This window comes from Sphaerodactylus townsendi, linkage group LG04 (genome assembly GCF_021028975.2).
Source record: "Sphaerodactylus townsendi isolate TG3544 linkage group LG04, MPM_Stown_v2.3, whole genome shotgun sequence".
NCBI classification, from domain to species: domain Eukaryota; kingdom Metazoa; phylum Chordata; class Lepidosauria; order Squamata; family Sphaerodactylidae; genus Sphaerodactylus; species Sphaerodactylus townsendi.
In genome coordinates, this window is record NC_059428.1 from 107926426 (window position 1) to 107949295 (window position 22870).

General features: G+C 40.8%; 1 protein-coding gene across 2 annotated transcripts in view; it reads left to right on the plus strand.

Moving 5' to 3' along the window:
- Positions 1-22870, plus strand: part of NALCN (sodium leak channel, non-selective) — a 286369-nt gene that overhangs the window by 253643 nt on the left and 9856 nt on the right. For both annotated transcript variants that reach the window (XM_048493957.1, XM_048493958.1), the window contains 10 exons: positions 5398-5518; positions 5606-5704; positions 13023-13116; positions 13601-13707; positions 13889-13963; positions 15525-15644; positions 18061-18129; positions 19003-19151; positions 20711-20804; positions 22611-22743. In XM_048493957.1, coding sequence (XP_048349914.1) covers positions 5398-5518; positions 5606-5704; positions 13023-13116; positions 13601-13707; positions 13889-13963; positions 15525-15644; positions 18061-18129; positions 19003-19151; positions 20711-20804; positions 22611-22743 — 1061 coding nt within the window. The remainder of the gene's footprint in view (positions 1-5397; positions 5519-5605; positions 5705-13022; positions 13117-13600; positions 13708-13888; positions 13964-15524; positions 15645-18060; positions 18130-19002; positions 19152-20710; positions 20805-22610; positions 22744-22870) is intronic.

Sequence of the window (22870 nt, forward strand, 5' to 3'; positions counted from 1 at the left end):
CTTGTTTCTTTTTCCATCCTCTTCATTTCCCATACCTTTTTGAGTTGCTAAATTTTTTCTACCAGTAGATTATTTTAAGTATACATAGTTTTAATATATTTTATCATTTTAATTATGGGTGTCATATCTACGTTATACTAGTCTATGCTTGTCTATGAATGTAATAAAGACTGATTGATGGAATGATTGATATGTGCCCCTACCTTGCACATGAACATGATACCATATTTGCAGTCCTGTTTGTGCAAATTTCTGAGCCCCATGCCCACCTCTACCATGCAGGGGAGGGGCTGAGATTCGGGGAGGAACTTCTGCTTGGCATACAGAAGGTCCCAGTTTCGATCCCTGACATCTCCAGGTAAAAAGGACCCAGCAACAGGTGATGCGAAAGGTTTCTACCTGAAACCTTGCAGAACCACTGCCAGTCTGAGCAGTCAGTGCTTACCTTGATAGACCAATGGTTCAGTATAAGGCAGCTTCCCGTATGACCTTGCGTATACCACCAATGTAAATGTCTGAATTGACCCATAGTAACTGTTCCAAGTATTACATCCTGCACTGTTGTTTTAGCTCTAAGCGGCACAATACACAGCACATCTGGATGCACTCTTAGACATGTTGTGCCAAAAGCAATGCAAATAATAGTGCTGGTCTATTAAGTGCACCAGAGCTTTTAAGAAGTCATACTAGCATGACTACAGACTGATGATCCTGGGTATTCGTAGCCTGGGGCAATAAAACGATTTGAGGCAGACAAAGCAATTTTCAAGAGCTGTGAAAGCTACAATAGAAGAGCTGGAGAGATTAGTTCTACCTTGTAAGAGCTGGTGATCTCTCTGGTGAGAGATGCCTTTGCATTATAAGCAGAGTGCACGGAGGCCAAGCACAGTGGAGCATCCCCAAGCATGTGTGTGTGCATAAGCACAAATAACAGCCTGAGTCATTTTGTAGTTTCTAACTAATAAGAGGAGTCTTTATTAGTGAATTCCATTGTAGATAGAAAAGTGGAGAGATAGTATTCTAATCTATCTGGCTAGATGGTGATGGATTCTGTCTGCATCCCTCTGCACACATGGTGCAAGATGGAGAGATAGAAGAAATTGTGTGCAGAGGAGGAGGAAGTAGTAGGAAGGAAGGAAGTCCCTGAGAGTATCAGTCTTAAACTTAAAGGGATAGTGTCAGCATGATAGAGAAATGTGTCAGTGTCTTAACCCTCTCTAGTTATCTGACTTACTGGTTAGTCCCCCTCTGTCTCAAAGGCAGGAAACAGCATACAGTATTTTATTTCCAACAATAAGGGAGGGGGGGGTTGCCAAATTTAGAGTTAGACAATAACAAAACCACTTAGATGTCCCAATGGAAGTTATGGAATACACTCACTGACTTTATTTATCACACCTGTATCCAGCTCTTAAAAAAAGAAAAAGCTCAGTATACTTTACATGGGGTTTAATTATGTACTTTACAGTGTACTTTACATTTATCTTAAGCCTCCACAACTTTAGCAGTATTACAATACTAACAATCCAGTTGAGAAAGGGTTGGACCCATCTCTGGAGCCAGCAAAGCCCTTGCTGGCACAGATGACCACCCCACCAGCGAAAGGGGCAAATGTGGTGGCGGGGGTGATTTATCTGGGTGGGCGGGTGCCACACAGCTTTACATACCAAGTCTGGGAGCTGCCGTGAATGCCTAGGGGCTCACCAATGCAGAACATTGCACTGGCATGTCTGGGGCATTCTGGGGGTGGCCCACAGTTTGGAGCCAATCTTAGTGGTGTATCTCCATTATCCCCTATGGAGGATTTTTACCAGCATTTTTAGGTTTTGGAGGGCCCTTCCCGTGTCATGGAGATGCCCTTTGGAAAGGGCGGGGTGGTGCCAGAGCAGCACTGTTCCCATTTGCCTGACCAATTTGGATTGGACTGTAAGTGATCCCAGCCTGTCCACTGGGCTCAAGTATCCCTCAAGCATTGACCTCAAAGACTTTCAGTGTTCTCCCAAGTAATTGATTTAGAATGATATTAAAATGGTTACAATGGAGCTATGTCCTAGTTTCCGTGATTCTCTTGCAGAGGGACTAGTCAGATCAGACATGGCATGAATTGAACTTCAGACTGTCAGTAAAAGCTGTGTTGTACTATTAACTATAGTCCTTCTCAAGCTGGGATCAGATAATGATTGACTGAGCAAACCCTAATGTGAATCCTGCCGTCCTCCAATTTAAGTAGTTCTTCTATTGGAGAAAGAGACATGTAAGCTGGGCAAAGACTCCTTAGGCTGGAGGAAGGCTTCAAATTTTTCTCAGTGCAGTGGTAAGATGGGGGTAGGATCCACCTCATGAAGTTAAAAGTGTCTAAAACCCACAGTGATTTGGAGCAGGAAGCCTTGGCATCTTCTTCCCCTTCTTTTCTGCTGCCATTTAGCTCCTCTCCAACAGTGTGATCCTAAGCAGTAAGTCCATTGAAGTCAGTGAACTTAGAAGAGTGTACCTTCACTTAGGAATGCACCATCTTGGCCTGTTAAAAATGACCAACAGACTACTATCAAACCATATAAGTTTGGGGCTTTGTGGGCACAGTTCACCAATACAAACAGTGACAAAGTAAAGTAGTCTCTTGAAAAGTCATCATGTGGAAGCTGGTACAGTTGTTTGTTACCTTCTACTGGCTGACATCATGCTATTGCAAGCTACACGAAAAGAACAGATGCAATGCAGTGGTTGAAAATGTTGAAACCACCCAGGGAATCATTTTAGATAAATAGAGTGCTGTCAGCATTTCAAGGGGGGGGGGGTGGACATCAATGTTTGCTCATGCAACTTTGACCCAGGTGTAACGAACTTGCCCCACCCTGAAGGGCTGGCGTACAGCAGGCCAAAGGGAGAAGGCCTTAGCAACAGCCAGAAAAAGAAAAAAAAGGCTCCACAAGGAGAGAACCGACCTGATTGGCTGAAAAAGGTCCAGTAACGTTTGGCAAGAGCTAGGGGGAGCCAGTGGGCTTACAGCACTGAGAGGAGAGTGGAGTGCTGATCGGAGTCGGTCAGAGAGAGCAGAGCAGAGTCTGGCAGAGAGGAGTCTGTCAGCTCTGGAAGAAAAGGATTCTGTCTCAGCAGAGTTGGCTGACAGAAGTCCAGTCCCTGTCTAGGCGGTGTATGCTTGACAGAGAGAGGAGGCCCTGACTGGGTGCAGATTGAAGTGCCCTTCAGGAGCTTGGCGGTTTTAAAACTGCCCAGACCTATCTAGTCTGCCTTGCCCCTGGGTGTATCACCAGAATCACCAGTCTGGGAGAAGCCAGTCCAGAGGCAGTGAAGCCATATTAGGACTAGTGGGAGAGAGGGAGGCCAAGTGTGCCAGAATCTCCTGGGCTTGGACTGTGTGCTTGGGTGTGATCAGTGGGTATTGGAGCAGTGAGGAATAGTGTCTGCGTGCGTAAGGGAATTTATTAGTTCAAAGCTAAATCTTCCCTTAAGAGACACCTGCGTGTGTCGGTGTGCATATGAATCTGAAGTAACATCTTAAGACAAACTTATTCTGAAACCAACAAGCGTTAAACCTCTCCAGTTTACCTGAGAAGCCTTTGTGAAAGCCAGCAAATAGACGTTTCAGTTTTGTTCACCTTTTAAAACCTTTCCAGTCATTAGTATTTTCGTCTGTGTGTCTGTGTTCCCCGCAAAGGGTGGTGTCTGGGGAAAATCAGTATTGAGTGGGCTATAGAGGAAAAATATTATTGGTGGCAGCGCAGAAAGCAGAACTTATATATAAGTGCCTTTCGTTACACCAGGCATGAGCATCAAGATAGGTTTGTACCCAGCAATATGATGAAGACTCTGTTACAGTATGCATTATGGATGGTGTGAGATATGAAGAGAAAGAAAGGGCAGAGTGCAATAGAAGCCAATATCCTTGTGTTTCAGTTACTGTCCTGCCGCAGACGTAGAAAATAGAAGGTTTAAGGGAGAAAACTAGAAGCTTGGGAAATAGTGGTACTTTTCAACAGTAAGCATAGGTGTGCATTTGGGTTCCTCAAAAATTGGTTCAAATTTTTCCGTAACCATTTTGCTGCTTGATTTCAAAACACAATTGTTATTTTTATCTTGGAGGAAACTTACAAAGAAACAAAAAATCTCTAATTGTTAAATTAGGTTGTATTGTAATTTTGGCTGAAGAGTGCAATAGTTTAATGTGAAAAATTATGTATAGATAAAAATGATACCATACTACACTAGTGAATCAATGCACTGTGTTTTGGGTGGTTGCTGAGTCTGTGTTATTTACATAATTCCTTTATTTCGCTCAGCTAAAATCTGAAAGTAAGCAATTTGAAGTCAATGGGCTTGGAAGAGTGTAATTCTGCCTAGGATGGCACTATGCAGTACACATCAATACTACTTCATTCTGAAGCAGAAAAAATCAAATTGCTTAATCAGTTCAATCTGGCTTCCTTCCTTCTTGCAAATGTAGAAAATGTGCTTTACTATGGGGAGAAGAGACAAAAATTATAACTTGTTAGGACTGGACTGGGTTGGATTGGAGCGTATGGCACAGTGATAAATTTAGTGCATGATGAAGCATTCCAAAAAATCTGCTTGCTGATTCTGGCAGTTCTTCCTGGATACAAGCCAGAAATTGCATTCTACACCTAATAAATATTTTTGGCAAGAATTAAAATGCCCCTATTGTACCGGGTTTTCTTCTCCATTGTCATTAGTTAGTTAGACCAAAGAGAGGTTAGAGAGAAAGAATGAGAGGTGGATTCCACATGGGCCAAAAATAGCAGTGTGAAAATGGTGTAAAATGGTGTAAAATGGTTTAAAACGGTGTAAAAGGGTTTACATTGTTTTCACACTGTTTTCACACTGCTGTTTTTGGCCCATGCAGAATCAGCCAGAGATACCACAAATGTCCACAAAAGGTATCAAGGGAAACTACTTATTTTCTCAAATTACGTTCAGGATCCGTTTGGATTTCCCCCACCCCAGTTTTTCAGGAGCGATCCAAAAAGGTCTGCTCAGAATTAGGTCCAATGTTATGCAATGGGGTTTACTTACAGTGTCCTTGGGATTGCAGTATCAGTCAAAGTATGGAAGGCCTTGATATGTTATATAACTTATATTCTTTAGCTTATATCTTTAGTGTGCGTAGCAAAATTCTTCTTTTCCTAACAATGGCTTCACCCTTATTCACCACCCTAAGCTAACTTTTTTTTAAGAGTTGCCCATGATATAGGTAAAAACATCCATATTAGTGCCTCCGTGATTGTGGAGGGGGATTGCATTACTTATTTATTGTATTATGAGATTTGCCATTAAATTCAATGTTTTCAGAGTCAGATCTATCTAAAGGAACAGTAAAGGAATTTAGCATTTCCTCATTCATTTTATTTCTTGCTCTTACAGGGCTAATCCACGAAATTTTAATTTTGATAATGTTGGAAATGCAATGTTAGCATTATTTGAAGTCCTTTCTTTAAAAGGATGGGTGGAAGTCAGAGATGTCATCATTCATCGTGTGGGGCCGGTAAGCGTGACCTTCAAAGCTGATCAATGTTTCATTCTCTCTTTAATTTCTACAGAAAAATGAATTAATATGTTTCTGTTTATGCAGATCCATGGCATCTATATTCACGTTTTTGTATTCCTGGGTTGCATGATTGGATTAACCCTTTTTGTTGGAGTTGTCATAGCTAATTTCAACGAAAACAAGGTAACAATAGCAGGCTTTGTATTTCTGCATTCAGTTATAGTTGTGTTGAGTGGCATCTGCTATGATGTCTTGTAGTGTAAGATAAGATTGTGTACAGTGGATCAGGTAGAACTTTCTGTGGTTCAGAAGTCCCATAATTGTCATATTTTTGTTATTTAATTATGTAATCGCCAGGACTGTCAAGAATTACACAATTTTGATTGCTTAATAATTTTCAACTAGTTAATGGATTTTTTTAAAAAAAGTATAAATAAAGTAGGGCTGGAAGATGTTCAAAAACTCTGGTGGCAGGGAACTTGTACTGAATGTGATTGATTATGCTATAGAGCCCATTGGATGACCTATGAACCGTGACGATGGCAGCAGAGAAATGTTACTACTCTGTTATTTTAGCACCAGCTAGTTCACCAACAATCCCAATTGTTCATGGCATCTCAGCAACTGCTGCTGCCAACTCTAAGCCTTTATTGACGCAGGAAAATACAATTAACTCTGGTAGTTTTGCTGATAAAATATCAAAAATATACATTACTCTGTTGTAACACAAGCCAGTGTGCTGTTCTTCCTGCAGAAAGAAAGGCCATCTTTGATATTTTCTTTCATTCTCCATATTGCAGAAACACAGTCGAAACAATAGAAACATCAAAAATAATGAACAACTGTGTCAATCAAAACTGGTCACCAACAATTAAACATAAACAATTAAAGATTGCAGCCCTAGAATGTACTTCCATCCATGAGAATATCTCATGTAGGTAGGATTGAGGAGTCACCTTGGATGGAATTTTCATGTATATGTAAGAAGTATACAGCATCGAAGTGGTTTGTACAAAGGCATATTCTTCGGTGAGCTAATCAAGGGACATTTTTTTTCATAGCAAAACTTAAGACAAAAAAACTGACTGACTTGTTAACAGTATTTTAATGAATATGATATTCTGTCAAAGGGAAAGCACTTCTATAAAGGTTTACCGACTTCTGTAAGAGTTTACCTCTTCCAGTGTTACAAAGGGTAGCTACTGTGTCTGTTGTGGATAGCAGTAGCTCATAGTAAATGTGTTTGGAAAACCTCCTGTGTGATGGAATGATAGCTCCATTATTTAAGGGGAATGGTACAAAAATCTTCATGTCAAATCCTAATATTCTATTTCATCATATTCAGAGTAATTTTACATTAATATTCTATTATCTGCAGTAGTTTTACAACCTTCTACCTCAGTTCCGGATGCTGAATGGTGACCTGTAAATTCTACTATGCCCCGACCCAATCATATCTACAGCTTTAAAATCAACTGGGAATATTTACTTAAGTGTAAGACTAGTATTGTGGCTCCCACTTTAACAATAATTTGCTGTCAGAAGATTATATTATAAGACTTCTGGTTACCATATATACTCATGTATAAGTCAAGGGTGGGAAATGCAGCAGCTACTGGTAAATTTCAAAAATAACAATAGATACTAATAAAATTACATTAATTGAGGCATTAGTAGGTTAAATGTTTTTGAATATTTATTTCAAAGAAAAACAGTAAACTAGCTCTGTAAGTGGAAAAGAGGGTCAACAAGAACAATATGGTATCAACAATAACTTTAAAAGTACAAAAACCTTATCTTTTTTATAAGGAAGGGTTTTAAACAATGGATCTTACAATAAAAACTGGAATGAACATGCCTGTTCACTGTGACTCAAAACTACCCTGCTTTTTAAAAGAATAGTTCATAATTTTTCGTGTACATATTTTTAAAATTGCATATGGCAGGTGTCATTTTAGAAGGGACATTCACACAACCTGTCAGGGGAGGAATGTTTATGTTAGCAGTACCAACATTTCCAAGTATCTTTAGGAGACCCTCCTGATGATACCACCCAGGTTGGGTGTTTGGTTCAGGGTAGCCCCATCTACTATTAGTTTCCATTGGAAACAATGGGGGATGGGAGCACCCACTTTCGGGATCCATAACTTTGGACCCCCTGAACCAAACATCACCAAACCTGGCTGGTATCAGCAAGAGATTATCCTGATGATACCACCCAGGTTTAGTGAAGTTTGGTTCAAGGGGTGCAAAGTTATGGACCCTCAAAATGTAGCCCCATCTCCTATTAGCTCCCATTGGAAACAATGGGGTATGGGGCACCCCATTTGGGGGTCCATAACTTTGGGCCCCCTGAACCAAACCTTACCAAAATTGGCTGGTATCCTGAAATTTTGGTGCCACTAGCCTAAAAACTGCACCCCCTGGAGGCCGACAAAATAAAACCCCTAAAATATTTTTAAACTACAGTTGACTCGTGTATAAGTCGAGGAGGGCTTTTTCAGCACAGAAAATGTGCTGAAAAACTCGACTTATACATGAGTATATACTCTATGCCAAATATCCTAGGATAGAAAAATAAACCTTAGAAAATGATGTATTTGTTGACTGAGCAGGCTTGTGTTGTGGTCACTGAACTGTAGATAACGGTTTTATTTCCATTCTTTCAAGCACATGAACCTCAACGAATGTTAATTAAGGGTTGGATCCAACCAGCTTTTTTTACTTTGGCCATCCCCAAAAGGCAATGTTTGGGATCATGGGACCAGACCAGGCAAAAACCAGGTAGAACTGAGGAGGCTGTAGTGAGAACTGAGTGAGTCTGAGGCCCCTTCTGCACAGGCCAACAAACACAGGTGTAGAATGGTAAAAAACCTGTTTGGGGGGGATTTCACACATATCCTGTCCCCAAAATGTGTCCGTCCCGTGTTATTTTCCCCGAACCAAATTTTTGAAAATTGCTAAACTAGCAAGTCTTTCAGTGGTGTAGGAGCAGCAGTGGTGTAGTGGTTAAGAACAGGTGCACTCTAATCTGGAAAACCAGGTTTGATTCCCTGCTCTGCCACTTGAGACTTATCTGGGAAACTAGATTAGCCTGTGCACTCCAACACACCCCAACTGAGTGACCTTGGGCTAGTCACAGCTTTTCGGAGCTCTCTCAGCCCCACCCACCTCACAGGGTGTTTGTTGTGGGGGGAAGGGAATGGAGATTGTAAGCCCCTTTGAGTATCCTTACAGGAGAGAAAAGGGGGGTATTAATCCAAACTCTTCTTCTTCAAAAATCCTGAGTTGCAGCCACTCGTGAGCAAGCGCTGGGCAGGAGGCACTTTATTCGCCTCCCTGTTCCTTTTTTAAAAAAATTGCAACTTATATCTGCGTAGCTGCCCCGGTGCAGATTGTCATATTGTGAGACATCAGCATGACATGACTGTGAGGGTTCATACCTACGTAGCTACACATGGGTGGGGAGTAATTGAAAAAAAATAGACACAACTTTGTGTGAAGGTATGACAGCAACCCAAATTGTTTGCATGGGCTCCAATTGCTGCCTGCATGGATGCATGTGAATGTGAAAACAGGAAAACAAGTTGCTTTATCCCGACTGCAACCCATTATATATTTGCTGTGTGGAAGAGGCCTGAGTGAAAAAACTGGCTGGAGCTAACCTTATTTGTTGTGTTTGAAGAATTGCAGTGCCATCCTACACAGAGTTGAACTCATTAGTCATTGTCTTCAGTGAACTTAGAAAGGTGTAGCTCTAGCTCATTCCACACATGCAGAATAGTGCACTTTCAAACTGCTTTCAGTACTCTTTGAAGCTGTGCAGAATAGCAAAATCCACTTGCAAACAGTTGTGAAAGTGATTTGAAAACGCATTATTTTGCATGTGCGGAAGGGGCCTCTGTGTAAGGCTGCACTGTTAACCATCCTTTGATAACATGAATACAGAAAATCAATGGGATAATTTTTTAATGCCATTTTTTACATATGTCCAGATCTTTTAGTATTCTTTTGAAGGTCAGGTTTTCATCGACTGGGTTGACTTATTATTTAGTAGAATCATTGCCCATAACATGAAAGAAGATTGGATTCTTTCCACATTCATTTGTACAAATTAGCTAACAATTAAAGAGAAGCAGCAAAAAATATTTTGTCAGCAAAATAAAAAGTACCTATGTGGCTTTATACTGTTGATGTAGCAGTTCGGATGTAATTGTTAATTATGGAACAATTAAAGTTGCCAAATAGTCTTTAAGGTTGCCGAATAGTCTGCCAATGAGGAGGGGCAGTTTCGCTATATAGGGGGTAACTGATAAGCACAGGCAGCTGATGTAAGCATTCTCTGTCAACCGGACTATAGGCTGTTCAATAAATTTCAATATTTTAAGATTTTGTGAACTCTGTAAAGATTTGTAGAATTCCATTATGGAATTCTTAGCACCAAAATTAAACAACTGCTTATTTTATGGATCCAAAAACTAGGGTTTTCAGAATTTCAAAATTCTACAGACTGTACTGGTGTTATCAGTTCTGGGTACACTGAAAAGGCCGCCAGCTTGGATTTTTAAATCTGAAAGATGTGCTCTGATGTGAGAAAGGAACATAGGAATCAATATTACACAAAAATCTTTAAAAATGTAGATGTTTAGTTAAGCAAATAAAATGCATAAAATAATGGAAAGTCTCACAATCTTTCTTGGTTAGAATATCAGGAGTCTGTTTTGTCTTCATTTGTCTATGTGTCCATTTTGCTTACATTTCATTTTATTTTCCCCAAAATTTACCATTTCTGATCCCATCTGACCTCTTCAGGAAACGGTGAAACCAGCTGGAAAAATTATGTTACGATGAGTTTCAATTTAACCAGATGATTTTTCCACTCCAGAACTAAAGATCAGTTTTGCTGAAACATTTGAATTCCCCTTAGCAGACCTTGTGGATTGAGAAAGTTGCTGAAGGGCTACCAGATTCAATTTTTAAGGAACCTCCAGAAATACTGTGAAAATGGATTTAAATCCAGATGCTGCTGCTGTTTTATTCAATGCAGTGTGTCATTTATAATCATAATCCTTAAATCAAGCCCATGATATATCATGATGAAAATCAAACATGAGTTTGAGTCTTACCTTATTACCTTACTAACCTTCTATGAGAAAAGGCTTTACTCGCTAAGGGTTCAGCATATGTCATCAGCTGTTATAGATAGTTATTAGGCATTTATTAATTAAAATATTTATAATCTGTCCCCCAGAGTCCCTTAGAATAGATTAAAAACAAACTTGGCAGTGCAAAAGTTACCAAACAAAATTTCCATCCTGTCATTTCTTCCATAGTTCTTCCATACTTGCTAACAAACATCTGGCGTATCGCTCTTGCCTGGCTGGTCACACAAGAACTAATTGGAAGCTCAGCACAGAGGAACCAACCCCAGCCAATCCCTGTCTAGGGGATGGTTTCTCTTCATCACGGGCGGGGGGGCATGGGGGGGATTCAGGCTTCATCATTGTAATAGATGAGAGCTGCCAGCCACTAGCACATATTCCCCTTCAAGCAAAAATAGGAGGAGAATGGAACTGTTAAAATTCTTCTTTTCACCCTCACTGATGACTAGGTGGTCAATGAGGAGAACGTAGTTCAGCAGTGGCTCGGGAAGAAATAGTGGCACCAACTCTCATTGGTCTGAGTGAATCCTGAGCCAACAGACAGTTGCTCTCAGTTGGGGGCAGGCAGGTTTCCTCCTTCTTGTGAGAGGTGATAGCAGTTCGAGAGGAGCCAAACACCACACTCTCCTTCCAGGCAGAATAACAGGAAAGAAAAGGAAACCAAGTTGTTATAGCCCTCGTTCTCCACCAAGGAGCTCAGGGAGGTGTATATGAATGGGATTATGCCACTGGGCTGTGCTATGGCGAATGCCAGGCTTATTGAGAGTGACTGCTTCAAAATCACTCCGTGAGCTTCATGGTTAAATGAGGGGGGCTCACCACTTCTACTTTGGCAGAAACCACTAGACCACAGCAGCTCTTTACGGTGTTCTTTGTTCTTTTTGAGGATACTGTATATTACATTTTGTAGTTTTACAATATCATGTGTCTTTATTGCGGGGCCAAGATTTCTGGTAGTGGCTAAAAAATCGGGACTGTCTACTCCCTAAATGTGAAAAGGAAGTGACACTGATATCTGGTGGCTCTTCACAAACACACCCTTTATGGTCATTATTTGTAAATTTGTATATAAAGTTGTAAATTTCATTACTGGTGCCTTGTATTGGTTCTACTGCCAACCTATTACTTTATCTCATTTTTAAAAATTAACTGTCTGAATTCATCAATGTCATTTTTATCTTGAGCCAGTGCAGTGTAGTGGTTAGAGTGTTGGACTAGAATCTGAAAGGCCCAGGTTTGAATCTTGCCATAAAGCTTACTGGGTAACCTTGGGCTAGTCACACACGTTAAGCCTAACCTATGTCACAGGATTGTTGTGAGGATAAAATAGAGGGGAGGAGCAGAGCCTTAGCGTGGAGGAACTACGCCTGGGGTACATGTGTGCCCTGTGCCCCTGCCATGCCCCCACAACACCACACCCAGTGCAAGAGCCCACCCGTCCCCTGGCCGCTACACCACTGGGGATGAGAATGATGTAAGGCACTCTGGGTCCCCACTGGGAAGAAAAACTGGATATAAATGAAGTAGGTAAGTAAATAAATAAATCCTGCCCTTTTCCCCTTAAGCTGATCATGGCATAATTGGTTCTCCCCAATCCCTATCTTATCCTCACAACGATTCTGTAAGGTAGGCTAGGTTGACAGAACACAACTGGCCAGTGAGATTCAAGACAGAATAAAGATTTGAACTCAAGTCTCCACAATTCTAGTTCAGCATTCTAACCAGGCTCTTCAACAAAAGTGTACATGCTGTACTTCTTATACCATGGTGGCGAACTTATGGCACTCCAGATGTTCATGGACTACAATTTCCATCAGCCCCTGCTGAAATGAGAAGAAAATGAGCTGTGATCCTGAAGGCTGCTAGTTCAAATGTCACGTGCATTTGTACAAACCACTCTCTTCAGGCCTCTGTATGTACTATGAAGATGGTAATACTGGGCTGTGTGGCAGGGATTTATAACAAGATGATGCATTTGGAGCTCTTTAAACAATGCACTTGGGGTACAAATTCTATGGATTGCAGTACACCAAGTGTGATCTGCACAGGGACACAGAGAGCAATCCTAAACTGGTCTGTTCAGAATCCTACTCAGGATTATTCAATGGGACCCACTCCCAGGAAAACATTGTTAGGATTACACTGATCTTCAATTTAGGAGTTGTCTGCCTTGGGAAACTTGACAGATCTTGTGCCTGAATGCATAAGACCCTATTATTCTAATTGGATTTTGGTGTCCAGGAAATAGGATAAAATGATTAGCATGCTGCTGCCTACTCTGACTAAATTAGCCCAGTAAATAAATAAATAAATTTCTTTTGTTCTTCTTCCTTGCCTAGGGAACAGCTCTGCTGACTGTGGATCAGAGGCGATGGGAGGATCTAAAGAGCAGACTGAAGATAGCGCAACCTCTTCATCTCCCACCTCGCCCAGGTATCAAGGCAATTTTAATTTGGTTCACGTTGAGCACAAGTGTTCGTAATTCTGCAGGAGTCTAGGATTCAAATTAAAATTGTAATCAGGAGACCACTAGGAGGCTGTGCATAAGTTAATGTGGAAATAGGCTCCATCTATCAACTCCTGCATCCGGCTATTAAAATCAGCTCCCAAAAATGTGGTGCTTTGATGGTTTTAGGGGAAGTCGTAAGGACAAAAATGAATTCTTAAATTAAAGATATTTGCACTTGACTGCTAATGACATGGAAGAAATGTATTAACCTGACAGCAGCTATGTATAATTTCTTCATGAACAAACATTCAGCATCTGAAATTACAGGTTGCCGCAGTGTTTAAAGTATGAAATGGTTGTAGAAGATTATTAAGGTATAGTGGAAATCTAGAAAAGTGATCTAGCAAGAAACAAACAAATTGTGTGTTTTATTAAGCTGTTTGCTCTTAATTGTTCTTTTTCACACAGATAACGATGGATTTCGAGCCAGGATGTATGATATTACGCAGCACCCATTTTTTAAGAGGACTATTGCAGTGCTTGTCCTGGCCCAGTCTGTGCTCTTATCTGTGAAGGTATTTTTCTATGCTTGTGCACACTTTGTGAAGTAGCTAATTAAACAAATGAAAAAAAATGTGACAGATCTTTTTGAAGGGAGCTAAGTGTCCATAGAACCTATGGAAACAAGTTGTGATTAACATAAGACATAAATCAGAGCAAATTTTTACAATTCTCCTTCTTTTTTTTATACTCCAGTGGAATGCTGAGGACCCAGTGACGACTCCTTTAGCAGCAATGTCTGTCGTCTTCACCTTCATTTTTGTCCTTGAGGTAAGGTCATTTCCATCATTTTCTTCAAGTTAGATGATCATTTGTGCATTTTGCATTCATTGATTTATATATCGGTGTCAGAAGATACGGTGGGTGCCAGCCAGCCAGTCAGATCTTTTGCTTTGATATAATCAGATCAGTCAAAATAGAGAAATATATGTCTTGAGAAGTGATGGCTGCTCCCCTACTTCAATCAAGGGTGATAAATAAACCTTACTAATTCCATCTGTGTTAGTCTGTTGCAAATGGAGAAGCCAAAAATAGAACCAGAGTCTCTGTCCAGATGTAACATGAAACCCTGGATTATTTTAATTTTGATTAGTTTGTGAAACCAGGATTCAGCATATAAATCATCAATCAGATACAGGTTTACCCAGTCATCACACAAAATCATAGTTAACTGTGGTTAATAAATTGGCTTCAGCACCTGACTTGATTGATCCTAACTGTAGTGAGATAGTCTGGGGCGCAGTGGAAGAGCCCCAGGCAACTCCAGTTAAAAGGACAAGGCAGCAGGAGATGCAGAAGATCTTTGCCTCAGATCTTGCACCACTGCTTCCAATCTGAACAGGCAAAGCTGATCTTGATTGACTGGTTCCATATAACAGTGGTTCTCAACCTGGGGGTGGGGACCCCTTTGGGGGTCGAACGATCCTTTCACAGGGGTCGCCTAAGATTCTCTGCATCAGTGTTCTCCATCTGTAAAATGGATAAATGTTAGGGTTGGGGGTCACCACAACATGAGGAACTGTATTAAAGGGTCGTGGCATTAGGAAGGTTGAGAACCACTGCCATATAAGATGGCTTCATGTATGACCAGCTATATAGTAAAGGGTCCTGCATTCGCATGATCACATTAATTACAAGTTTAATTAACCCCATGATTTTGTGCCGTGGCGTATCTATGGTGGGACAGGGGGACATATGACTAGATGCCATGTCCCTGGGTCACGTGAGGGATGCACTTTGGTTAAAAGCTCAGCGGCAGCTGGAATTTCTTTTTGAAAGTGCTAAAGTACAACATCTTTTCAATCTGTTGCCTGACATCCAGGGAAGCTGAAATGCTCACCTGCTGGTTTTGAGGTGCCTCCATTTTTAATGCCCTACATACTTTTTTTTTTCTCCTGCGAAGAGACAGTCTGGCAAGAGTGACAGTCTGGGTTGGCCCATATATATAGTTAAAAGGCATTGCTGGCATGTCTTAGAAGATGTGCAGATGAATTAGCCTCTGGTGATTCAGTCCTGTAATAGTATCATACAGAGAATAAAGTTATTACCAAGGTGTGTTGCAGGGACTGCTACCTGGGCTTGCAAACCATGTTCATGGACTCTGTAGAGCAGGGTCATATTATCTTGTGCTCAGTGGAGTTCTGTGCACATTCATAGCACTATATTTTTAGTATTGTTGTGTCTTTTTAATCTGTTTGGATGCACACTGATTTATCTGTAACACTGAAATATTTTCAGTGGGAGTTGATATTGCCTTGTAAGGTTTTTTTTTGTATTACCTTATGGGAGTTTTTTGAAGAGCAGTTGCACTAACTCTGTTGATCTCCTGTAGGTCACGATGAAGATTATTGCCATGTCACCTGCTGGATTTTGGCAAAGCAGAAGGAATCGTTATGATCTCTTGGTGACATCCTTGGGTGTCATATGGGTGATACTCCACTTTGCCTTAGCTGTAAGTCCCAGCAAACTGCATATGCAACCGTTATGCATTGATATGATTATTTCAATACAGCTGGTCACATGGGAGGCTCTGGAGGCATTTCACATCAAATCTTGGCAGTGGGTTGATTTATCTAGTGCACTGTTATACTTTTCTTTTCTCTTTTAAGAGCCAGCATGGTACAATAGTTAAGAGCTGGTGGACTCTAATCTGGAGAACTGGATTTGTTTCCCCACTCTTACACATGGAGCCTGCTGGGTGACCTTAGGCCACTCATAACTCTCTCAGAACACTCTCAGCCCCACCTGCCTCACAAGGGGTCTATTGTGAGGAGAAGGGAAAAGGCATTTGTAAGTCACCTTGAGACTCCTTACAGAAGAGAAAGGTGGGATATAAATCTAAACTCTTCTTCTTCACAAGGATATTGGGGCAGTGTATATTATTAAAAGCCATTCATGGCACACCTTATGGGGAATGAACTCCCAAGTTAACCTTGTAATAGCCTTGTGAAGTAGGGAAGGATCAGAGAGAGTGATTGGCCCAACATCAGCCATCAAACTTCATGGCAGAGTGGGGATCTGACCATGGCATCCCAGATCCATTGACTTGTATCCCTCAGAGGGTTTTCATTTATTCCTCTTCCATAGCAGACCTCCAACTACCCCCACCATGCTGTTCCTGGAGGTCCCCTTTCCACCAGAAACAGTGTTGGGGGATGAAGAAGTCATGCTTCATGGATGGAAATCCTTCTGCCTGCAACACTCTTACATGGTTCTCAGCAGGGCTCCCCAGATGTTGTTCCTATAAGTAGCCAGACCTAACCCTTGAGCCTGTGGAGGGTGAAGAAACTTTCCCAAGGTCGCAGAAAAGAGAAAATTTTGCCTTTTGGCTTCTTTAGTGCTTAATTCGGTTGTGTTCTTGGCAGCACAAACTTGTCAGTAGTCTACTTTGTTATTATGATCAAAACTGTAAATCAATCAATTAGGCAGCCACAATCTCAAAAAACCAATACAGTCTGCCTAGTAACTATTCACTGTAAGAGCCAATAAGGGCCAATTTGTTTCATCCTGCAGCGTCTGGTATTCATGACAAATTCAGCGTACAGAGAATAATGTTCTGAAGTCTTCTCTCCAGGCCCAAATCTCCACAATTAGGAGAGTGAGAAACACAGTGATGTAGACTTATATTTAATCTGTTCCATCTCAGTTTGAGTGCTCCTCTTCACTAAAAATACCATCTACACAGGAAACTAGATGTCATGAGAGAAGCACTCTAGCCTAACCTTCTCTTGACATTCTTGTTTTCTACATCAGAGATTTTGCTTGATTTTTTAGGCAGAGAAGAGATTCAGTGATGAACTTTTACCTACCTTCTGAAGTGACGTGTCCAACACATTAGACCCATGTTGTTTCTTGGGGTTCAGAAAGACACAATGTGTTGATAAGGTGTAAGGAGAGGGGTGGAAAGTTTTTGTTTGTAGTCTGAGGCCTAGTTTGTCCATCGTTTGAGATATGAAACAGACTTGAAAATACACAGAGGCATTTGTGTGAGATGAATCTGTGGTACTACACAAGCATGTGACTGTGAAAGTCACCAAATCCATATTGGAAGATATGTCCTTTAAATAGCTTGTCATGTGGTCACATTTTGATGCTTCAGCACACACAAAAGAAAGCATTTATTCATAACTAGCTTGTGGAATTCACTGCCACAAGATTTGCTGGCTACTGGCTTAGATTGCTTTGAAGGGGGATCAGCCAGATTCAGAGAACAGGTCTATCAAGGGCTAATGAAGATAGCCAATTGCATCCTTCATGTTCAGTGATGGGACAGTGGGATCAAGCAGTTGGGCAATGTTGTTATCTTCGTTATCTCCTTGGAGGCATAAAGCTGGCCACTGTTGGAAACAGGAGGCTGGATCAGGTGGGCCTCTTGTCTGATACAGGAAGGCTTTTCTGATATTTTTAGGCTGTCGCTAGCCTGATAACGTACATTCTACTCCATCCAACAACTCCACTGAGCAAAGTTAGAAGCCTTCTTGCAGCCTAAAGAGTTTTTCTCCAACTCACATGGCCCTTTTTTTGAAGGAAGAGGCACTTAATTTGGAGAAAGTCTCCTTAGTCTAGGGAAATACTGGATGTGATAGGGCAGGGGTCTGCAACCTGCGGCTCTCCAGATGCTCATGGACTACAAATCCCATCAGCCCCTGCCAGCATTGCAGACCCCTGAGATAGGGGTACAATCCATCCTCCTGTCTCCATGTAAAGAATGAAAAATAAACAATGAATGAAAGGGCAGACATCTCTTTTCATTTGGAAGCTATTTGATATGTTGATTGTTGTATATTCAGTTCAGAATTCATGAGCCGAATTCATTTGTTCAGGCATAGTATCAAAGGAAGGAAAGTAAAACTGTTGTTTCATTCTAGAATCCCTACACGTATATGATGGGAGCATGCGTCATTGTCTTCAGGTTCTTCTCCATTTGTGGCAAGCATGTGAGTGTGCAAATTAGGCTCTGTTATTTTTATAGTGGTCATGTATTGGGTATAAATGAGGTCTTTTTTTGTTTTGTAAGCCAGGAATTAAAGGAACTTCAGCAGAAAGCTAGACTAAATATTTACTCATCCTTAATGAGACCAGAAACATCTGAAAGCTGCTTGAAAGTAAACTAGAGCAGAAAATAATTAGCAGTGCCACCTGAAGCAGATTGACACCATTCTAAGCCCACTGACTTCCATGGACTTTGAGGGGCATAACTCTGTTTAGGATTGCATGATAGGATGCTAATTGAGAATACCAATTATGCCCACACATGCACACTCTCTACCACCACCACCCCACCAAAAAAAAAAAAAGCCTATCCGATTGTCCTAGTAAGAATTTATTTCGAATTTAATTTTTCATTTGTGGGATAGGATTTTTGTGGGACTTGGGACCAGTAGATACAGGGCTGGTATGTGTAGAATTTAGGCAGTATCAGGACTGCTCTATCAGGGTTGCATAAAAGACAATATATATTTCCGGCTGTCACTGAAGCAATATGACTTGACAACCTTCTCAGGTCAATGAGGGCCAATAAATGGTGTAGTAGAGGGCTAAATTTAACATGTTGATTGGAAGTAACCAGCTGTTCCTTTGGCATCAGACTTCTACCATTATTCAGTTGCCTTGTTATTTTAAGGATTTAATATTATAGTGATTATTTATAATTTATTGTTTTATCGGCCTATGTGGCCCTTGTACACCGCTCAGAGCCTCTGGGGGAGAGTGGTTTATCAAATGTAAATCATCATCATCATCATCATCATCATCATCAGTAGCAGAAGTGTATGCCACCTTTCCATTGTCTTTTTTTAATATCTTTCTAGGTGACCCTGAAAATGCTGCTGCTTACTGTAGTTGTCAGTATGTACAAAAGTTTTTTCATCATAGTAGGGATGTTCCTGCTGCTGCTTTGCTATGCTTTTGCCGGGGTCGTTTTATTCGGCACGGTGAAGTACGGTGAAAACATCAACAGGTGTGGGACTTTGTTTCTTAAGAAAGTAATTGGTATTTTGATGTTTGTGCTTCAAGATTAAAATGTTTGTTGAATTACTGAAATGCTCAGAACTTTTGGATCTTATTGGACAGTAAATTTATGGATATAAAAATACACACAGCATCAATATTATGTACCCCCATAATTATATATGTAATGAGAATAACTGGATGATCAAGAATTTCCAAGGGAACTTGGTGATTGATTATACAGAAGGCATGAACTAACCTCACATTGTAAAAATGGTCAATTTACTATGTTCCTGTTAAGAGCCAACCAAGATGAGAGAGGAAGTAAAAATAGTTCAATGAGCCCTAATTTGGTTTTCCCTGCTCAGTAGAACATGTGCAGATATTTTATACCATTGGTTCATCTAGTTCAGAAAAAGTAGTGACTCTTCAAGATCTGAAGACAGAGGAGAAAGGCCTTTCCCAACATGTAGTATGTAAAATTTTTGTAACTAGAGATGCCATTCTACATCACTGAGGCCCCTTCCTCAAAGCAAATGTATATCAGGTTGCAGTCAGGTTGTATATCAGGTTGTATATCAGGAGCAGCAGTGGCGTAGGAGGTTAAGAGCTTGTGTATCTAATCTGGAGGAACCGGGTTTGATTCCCAGCTCTGCCGCCTGAGCTGTGGAGGCTTATCTGGGGAATTCAGATTAGCCTGTGCACTCCCACACACGCCAGCTGGGTGACCTTGGGCTAGTCACAGCTTCTCGGAGCTCTCTCAGCCCCACCTACCTCACAGGGTGTTTGTTGTGAGGGGGGAAGGGCATGGAGATTGTAAGCCCCTTTGAGTCTCCAGCAGGAGAGAAAGGGGGGATATAAATCCAAACTCTTCTTCTTCTTCTTCTTCTTCTTCTTCTTCTTCAGTCGGGATAAAGGAACCTGCTTTCCTGTTTTCATGTTCACATGCATTCCATGCAAGCAATAATTGGAGCCCACAGAAACAATCCGGGTTGCTGTTGCTCCTTCGCATGGAGACGCATCTATTTTTTAAAATTACTTTCCACCCATGCGTAGCTATTCAGGCATGCACAAATGAACCCCCACAGCCCACAATATGACCAGAAACAACAGAACACATTCTATTGTATTGTCCCCATCACACTGACTTACGTAAACAATTTATTGAGCCATATATAAACTCAAAACCTGCTCTTTCCCACAGGGTTAAGTCTCAGATACTCCTCAACGATCGTTGTTCTAAACGGACCGACGATGTGGCAAAGTTCCTTGCTTTGACCCTGAACAAAACGTAGTTAACCTGATTAGGTTTTATTCTGTTTTCCTCCCCTTTTAATATATTGTATTTATTTTATTTCATTTTAAATTATGCCTAATAAAGGTTATTGAATTGAATAAAGGGGGGTTATATAGCATCCTACACTCGTGTTTCTTGGCCCGTGCAGAACTATGACCCACTGAGCTGAACCGAGTGTGGGGAACAGGGACCAAGCCGTAAGATTTCTTGTGCTGAATTTTCCTTGTGTCACACTGAAAGAGATTGATTGTTTCTTGTTTGTTTAAACACAGGCATGCCAACTTTTCATCGGCTGGCAAGGCTATCACTGTACTCTTCCGAATAGTCACTGGGGAAGACTGGAACAAGATAATGCATGACTGCATGGTAAGTTAAACACAATTTTAAAAGACACAAAAATCCAGAGGCACTCAGCATCTAACACCTTGACTTTGTATTTGAGCAGTAACGTCCTTTTGAAACAAAAATGGTATCCTTGATGCAATATCTCATTCTTTGAACATGGTATATGAAATATTTCATAAGTTCTGTTCTGTTCATTGTGAGGGAAGGGAAGGGAAAGAAAACCCAAGAAGACCTCTGAGTTAATCAAAGTCAGCCATCAAACAGTTACTGTAAATCATGGCACACATCACCATGTATACATTTCTGCTTCTGCTTACTAAGCTTACTAAGGCCCCTTCCACACATGCAGAATAATGCACTTTCAGTCCACTTTCAATGCACTTTGAAGCTGGATTTTACTGTGCGGAATAGCAAAATCCACTTGCAAACAATTGTGAAAGTGGATTGAATGGGCATTATTCTGCATGTGCAGAAGGGGCTTAAGTCTTGATTGACTTTCATGCAGGAAAAACAGTTAATGGTGAACGGGTCACTCTGTTAGTCTATGTTCTTGGGTAAACATGGTGGAAAGTACCAAAATCTACTTGAGAGAAGGGAAAATGGCATATCTGCTACCAACATCTGTTGCAATAATTGTCTCTCTCTAAATGCTTATGAAATCTGCTTATATACCAAGAAACTCCCCCCTAACCATCTTGGTGGGACAGAATTCTCCTTGTGTATTAGTCTACAATAAATTTTCTTAAAGACTACTCTCTGCATCTGTTTAGTCCAACCTTCCAGTTGATAAACCCTGTTAGTCCAGAGCCAAAAATTACCCTACACTATCATGGCACAGCACCAGCAGATGCACATGTATTTTGCCAGTCTACATATCCTTATCTTTGATTCACTGGCTAGTTGATGCACATTTCTCACTCTCTGCACCTAACAGTGAATTTTATGCTTTGCTGTCTATATGCTCACAATCCATTTTGGTGCAATAAGTGCAGAAAAACAATCTAAATATTTCAGCAGTCTTCTCCACCCTCAAATATGTGTAGTATTGGTCCCCAGAGCTCACACTGCTTTTATCTTTAGCCATCTTCTTTTAAGTCTGCCTGAAATGTAAGCAATTTTTGTGTTTGCCTTAGGCAGTATGGTTCCTTCCTTGTTGATTTAGTAAGAACTGGCTGAAGGGTCTCTTCCCTGGGAGCATAGTCTTTTAATCTATTCCATTGTCCATGATGCAGTCTACAAGGAAAGGCTTCAGAGTCTGAGGTTTTTGATGGGCAATCTTTTCTAAATATTGGGATATCCACAGAGTTAGGGTGGTGCAAAGGAAGGAAAGTTTTACCCCATCCTGTTTTCTCTGTCACTCCTTATCCGTAAAATTGATGGCAGCCCTGCAGGAAAAACATATAGGAACATATAGGAATAGACAGAGAAGTTGGGGTCCATTTTACATCCAAAACAGGCTGAAAAGTAAAGACTGCAGATTTCTTATTCTTTCTTCAGAAGATCTCTTTGCAGTCTGATTCCACACACCCCAACACAAAGGTGGAACATCAAAGGTGGAACACAAACTGTGGAAATGTACTTTCCCAGGAAAACGAATTCAGGGAAGTGCTGTTAGGGATATACACAGGTGGTTGAAGAAGCAGGAATTTAATATTTTCCACCAACACACCAAATTTTACATGTCTGAGATGTGTGAAGAGATGCAAAACTCATGGATCTGCTGCTTTTCCTTAATTTCTCAGTCTTTACTAATCTGCCATAAGCATCAGGATTTTGTTAACATGTTAATGACCATATTGTTCCCTAACTGTTATATTTCTTTTAAAGGTTCAGCCTCCTTTTTGTACACCAGATAACAAAACATACTGGAAGACGGATTGTGGAAACTATGCTGGTGCTCTTATGTATTTCTGTTCTTTTTATGTCATCATTGCATACATAATGCTGAATTTACTTGTGGGTAAGTTATCAACTATGGTAGTGGAAATTGTCATTATCTATAATGACGTCTAAAATTTATATGTTTATTTATAAGCAACCCTTGAGACCTCTAGGGACCATCAAGGTGGTCTACAACACAAACAGCC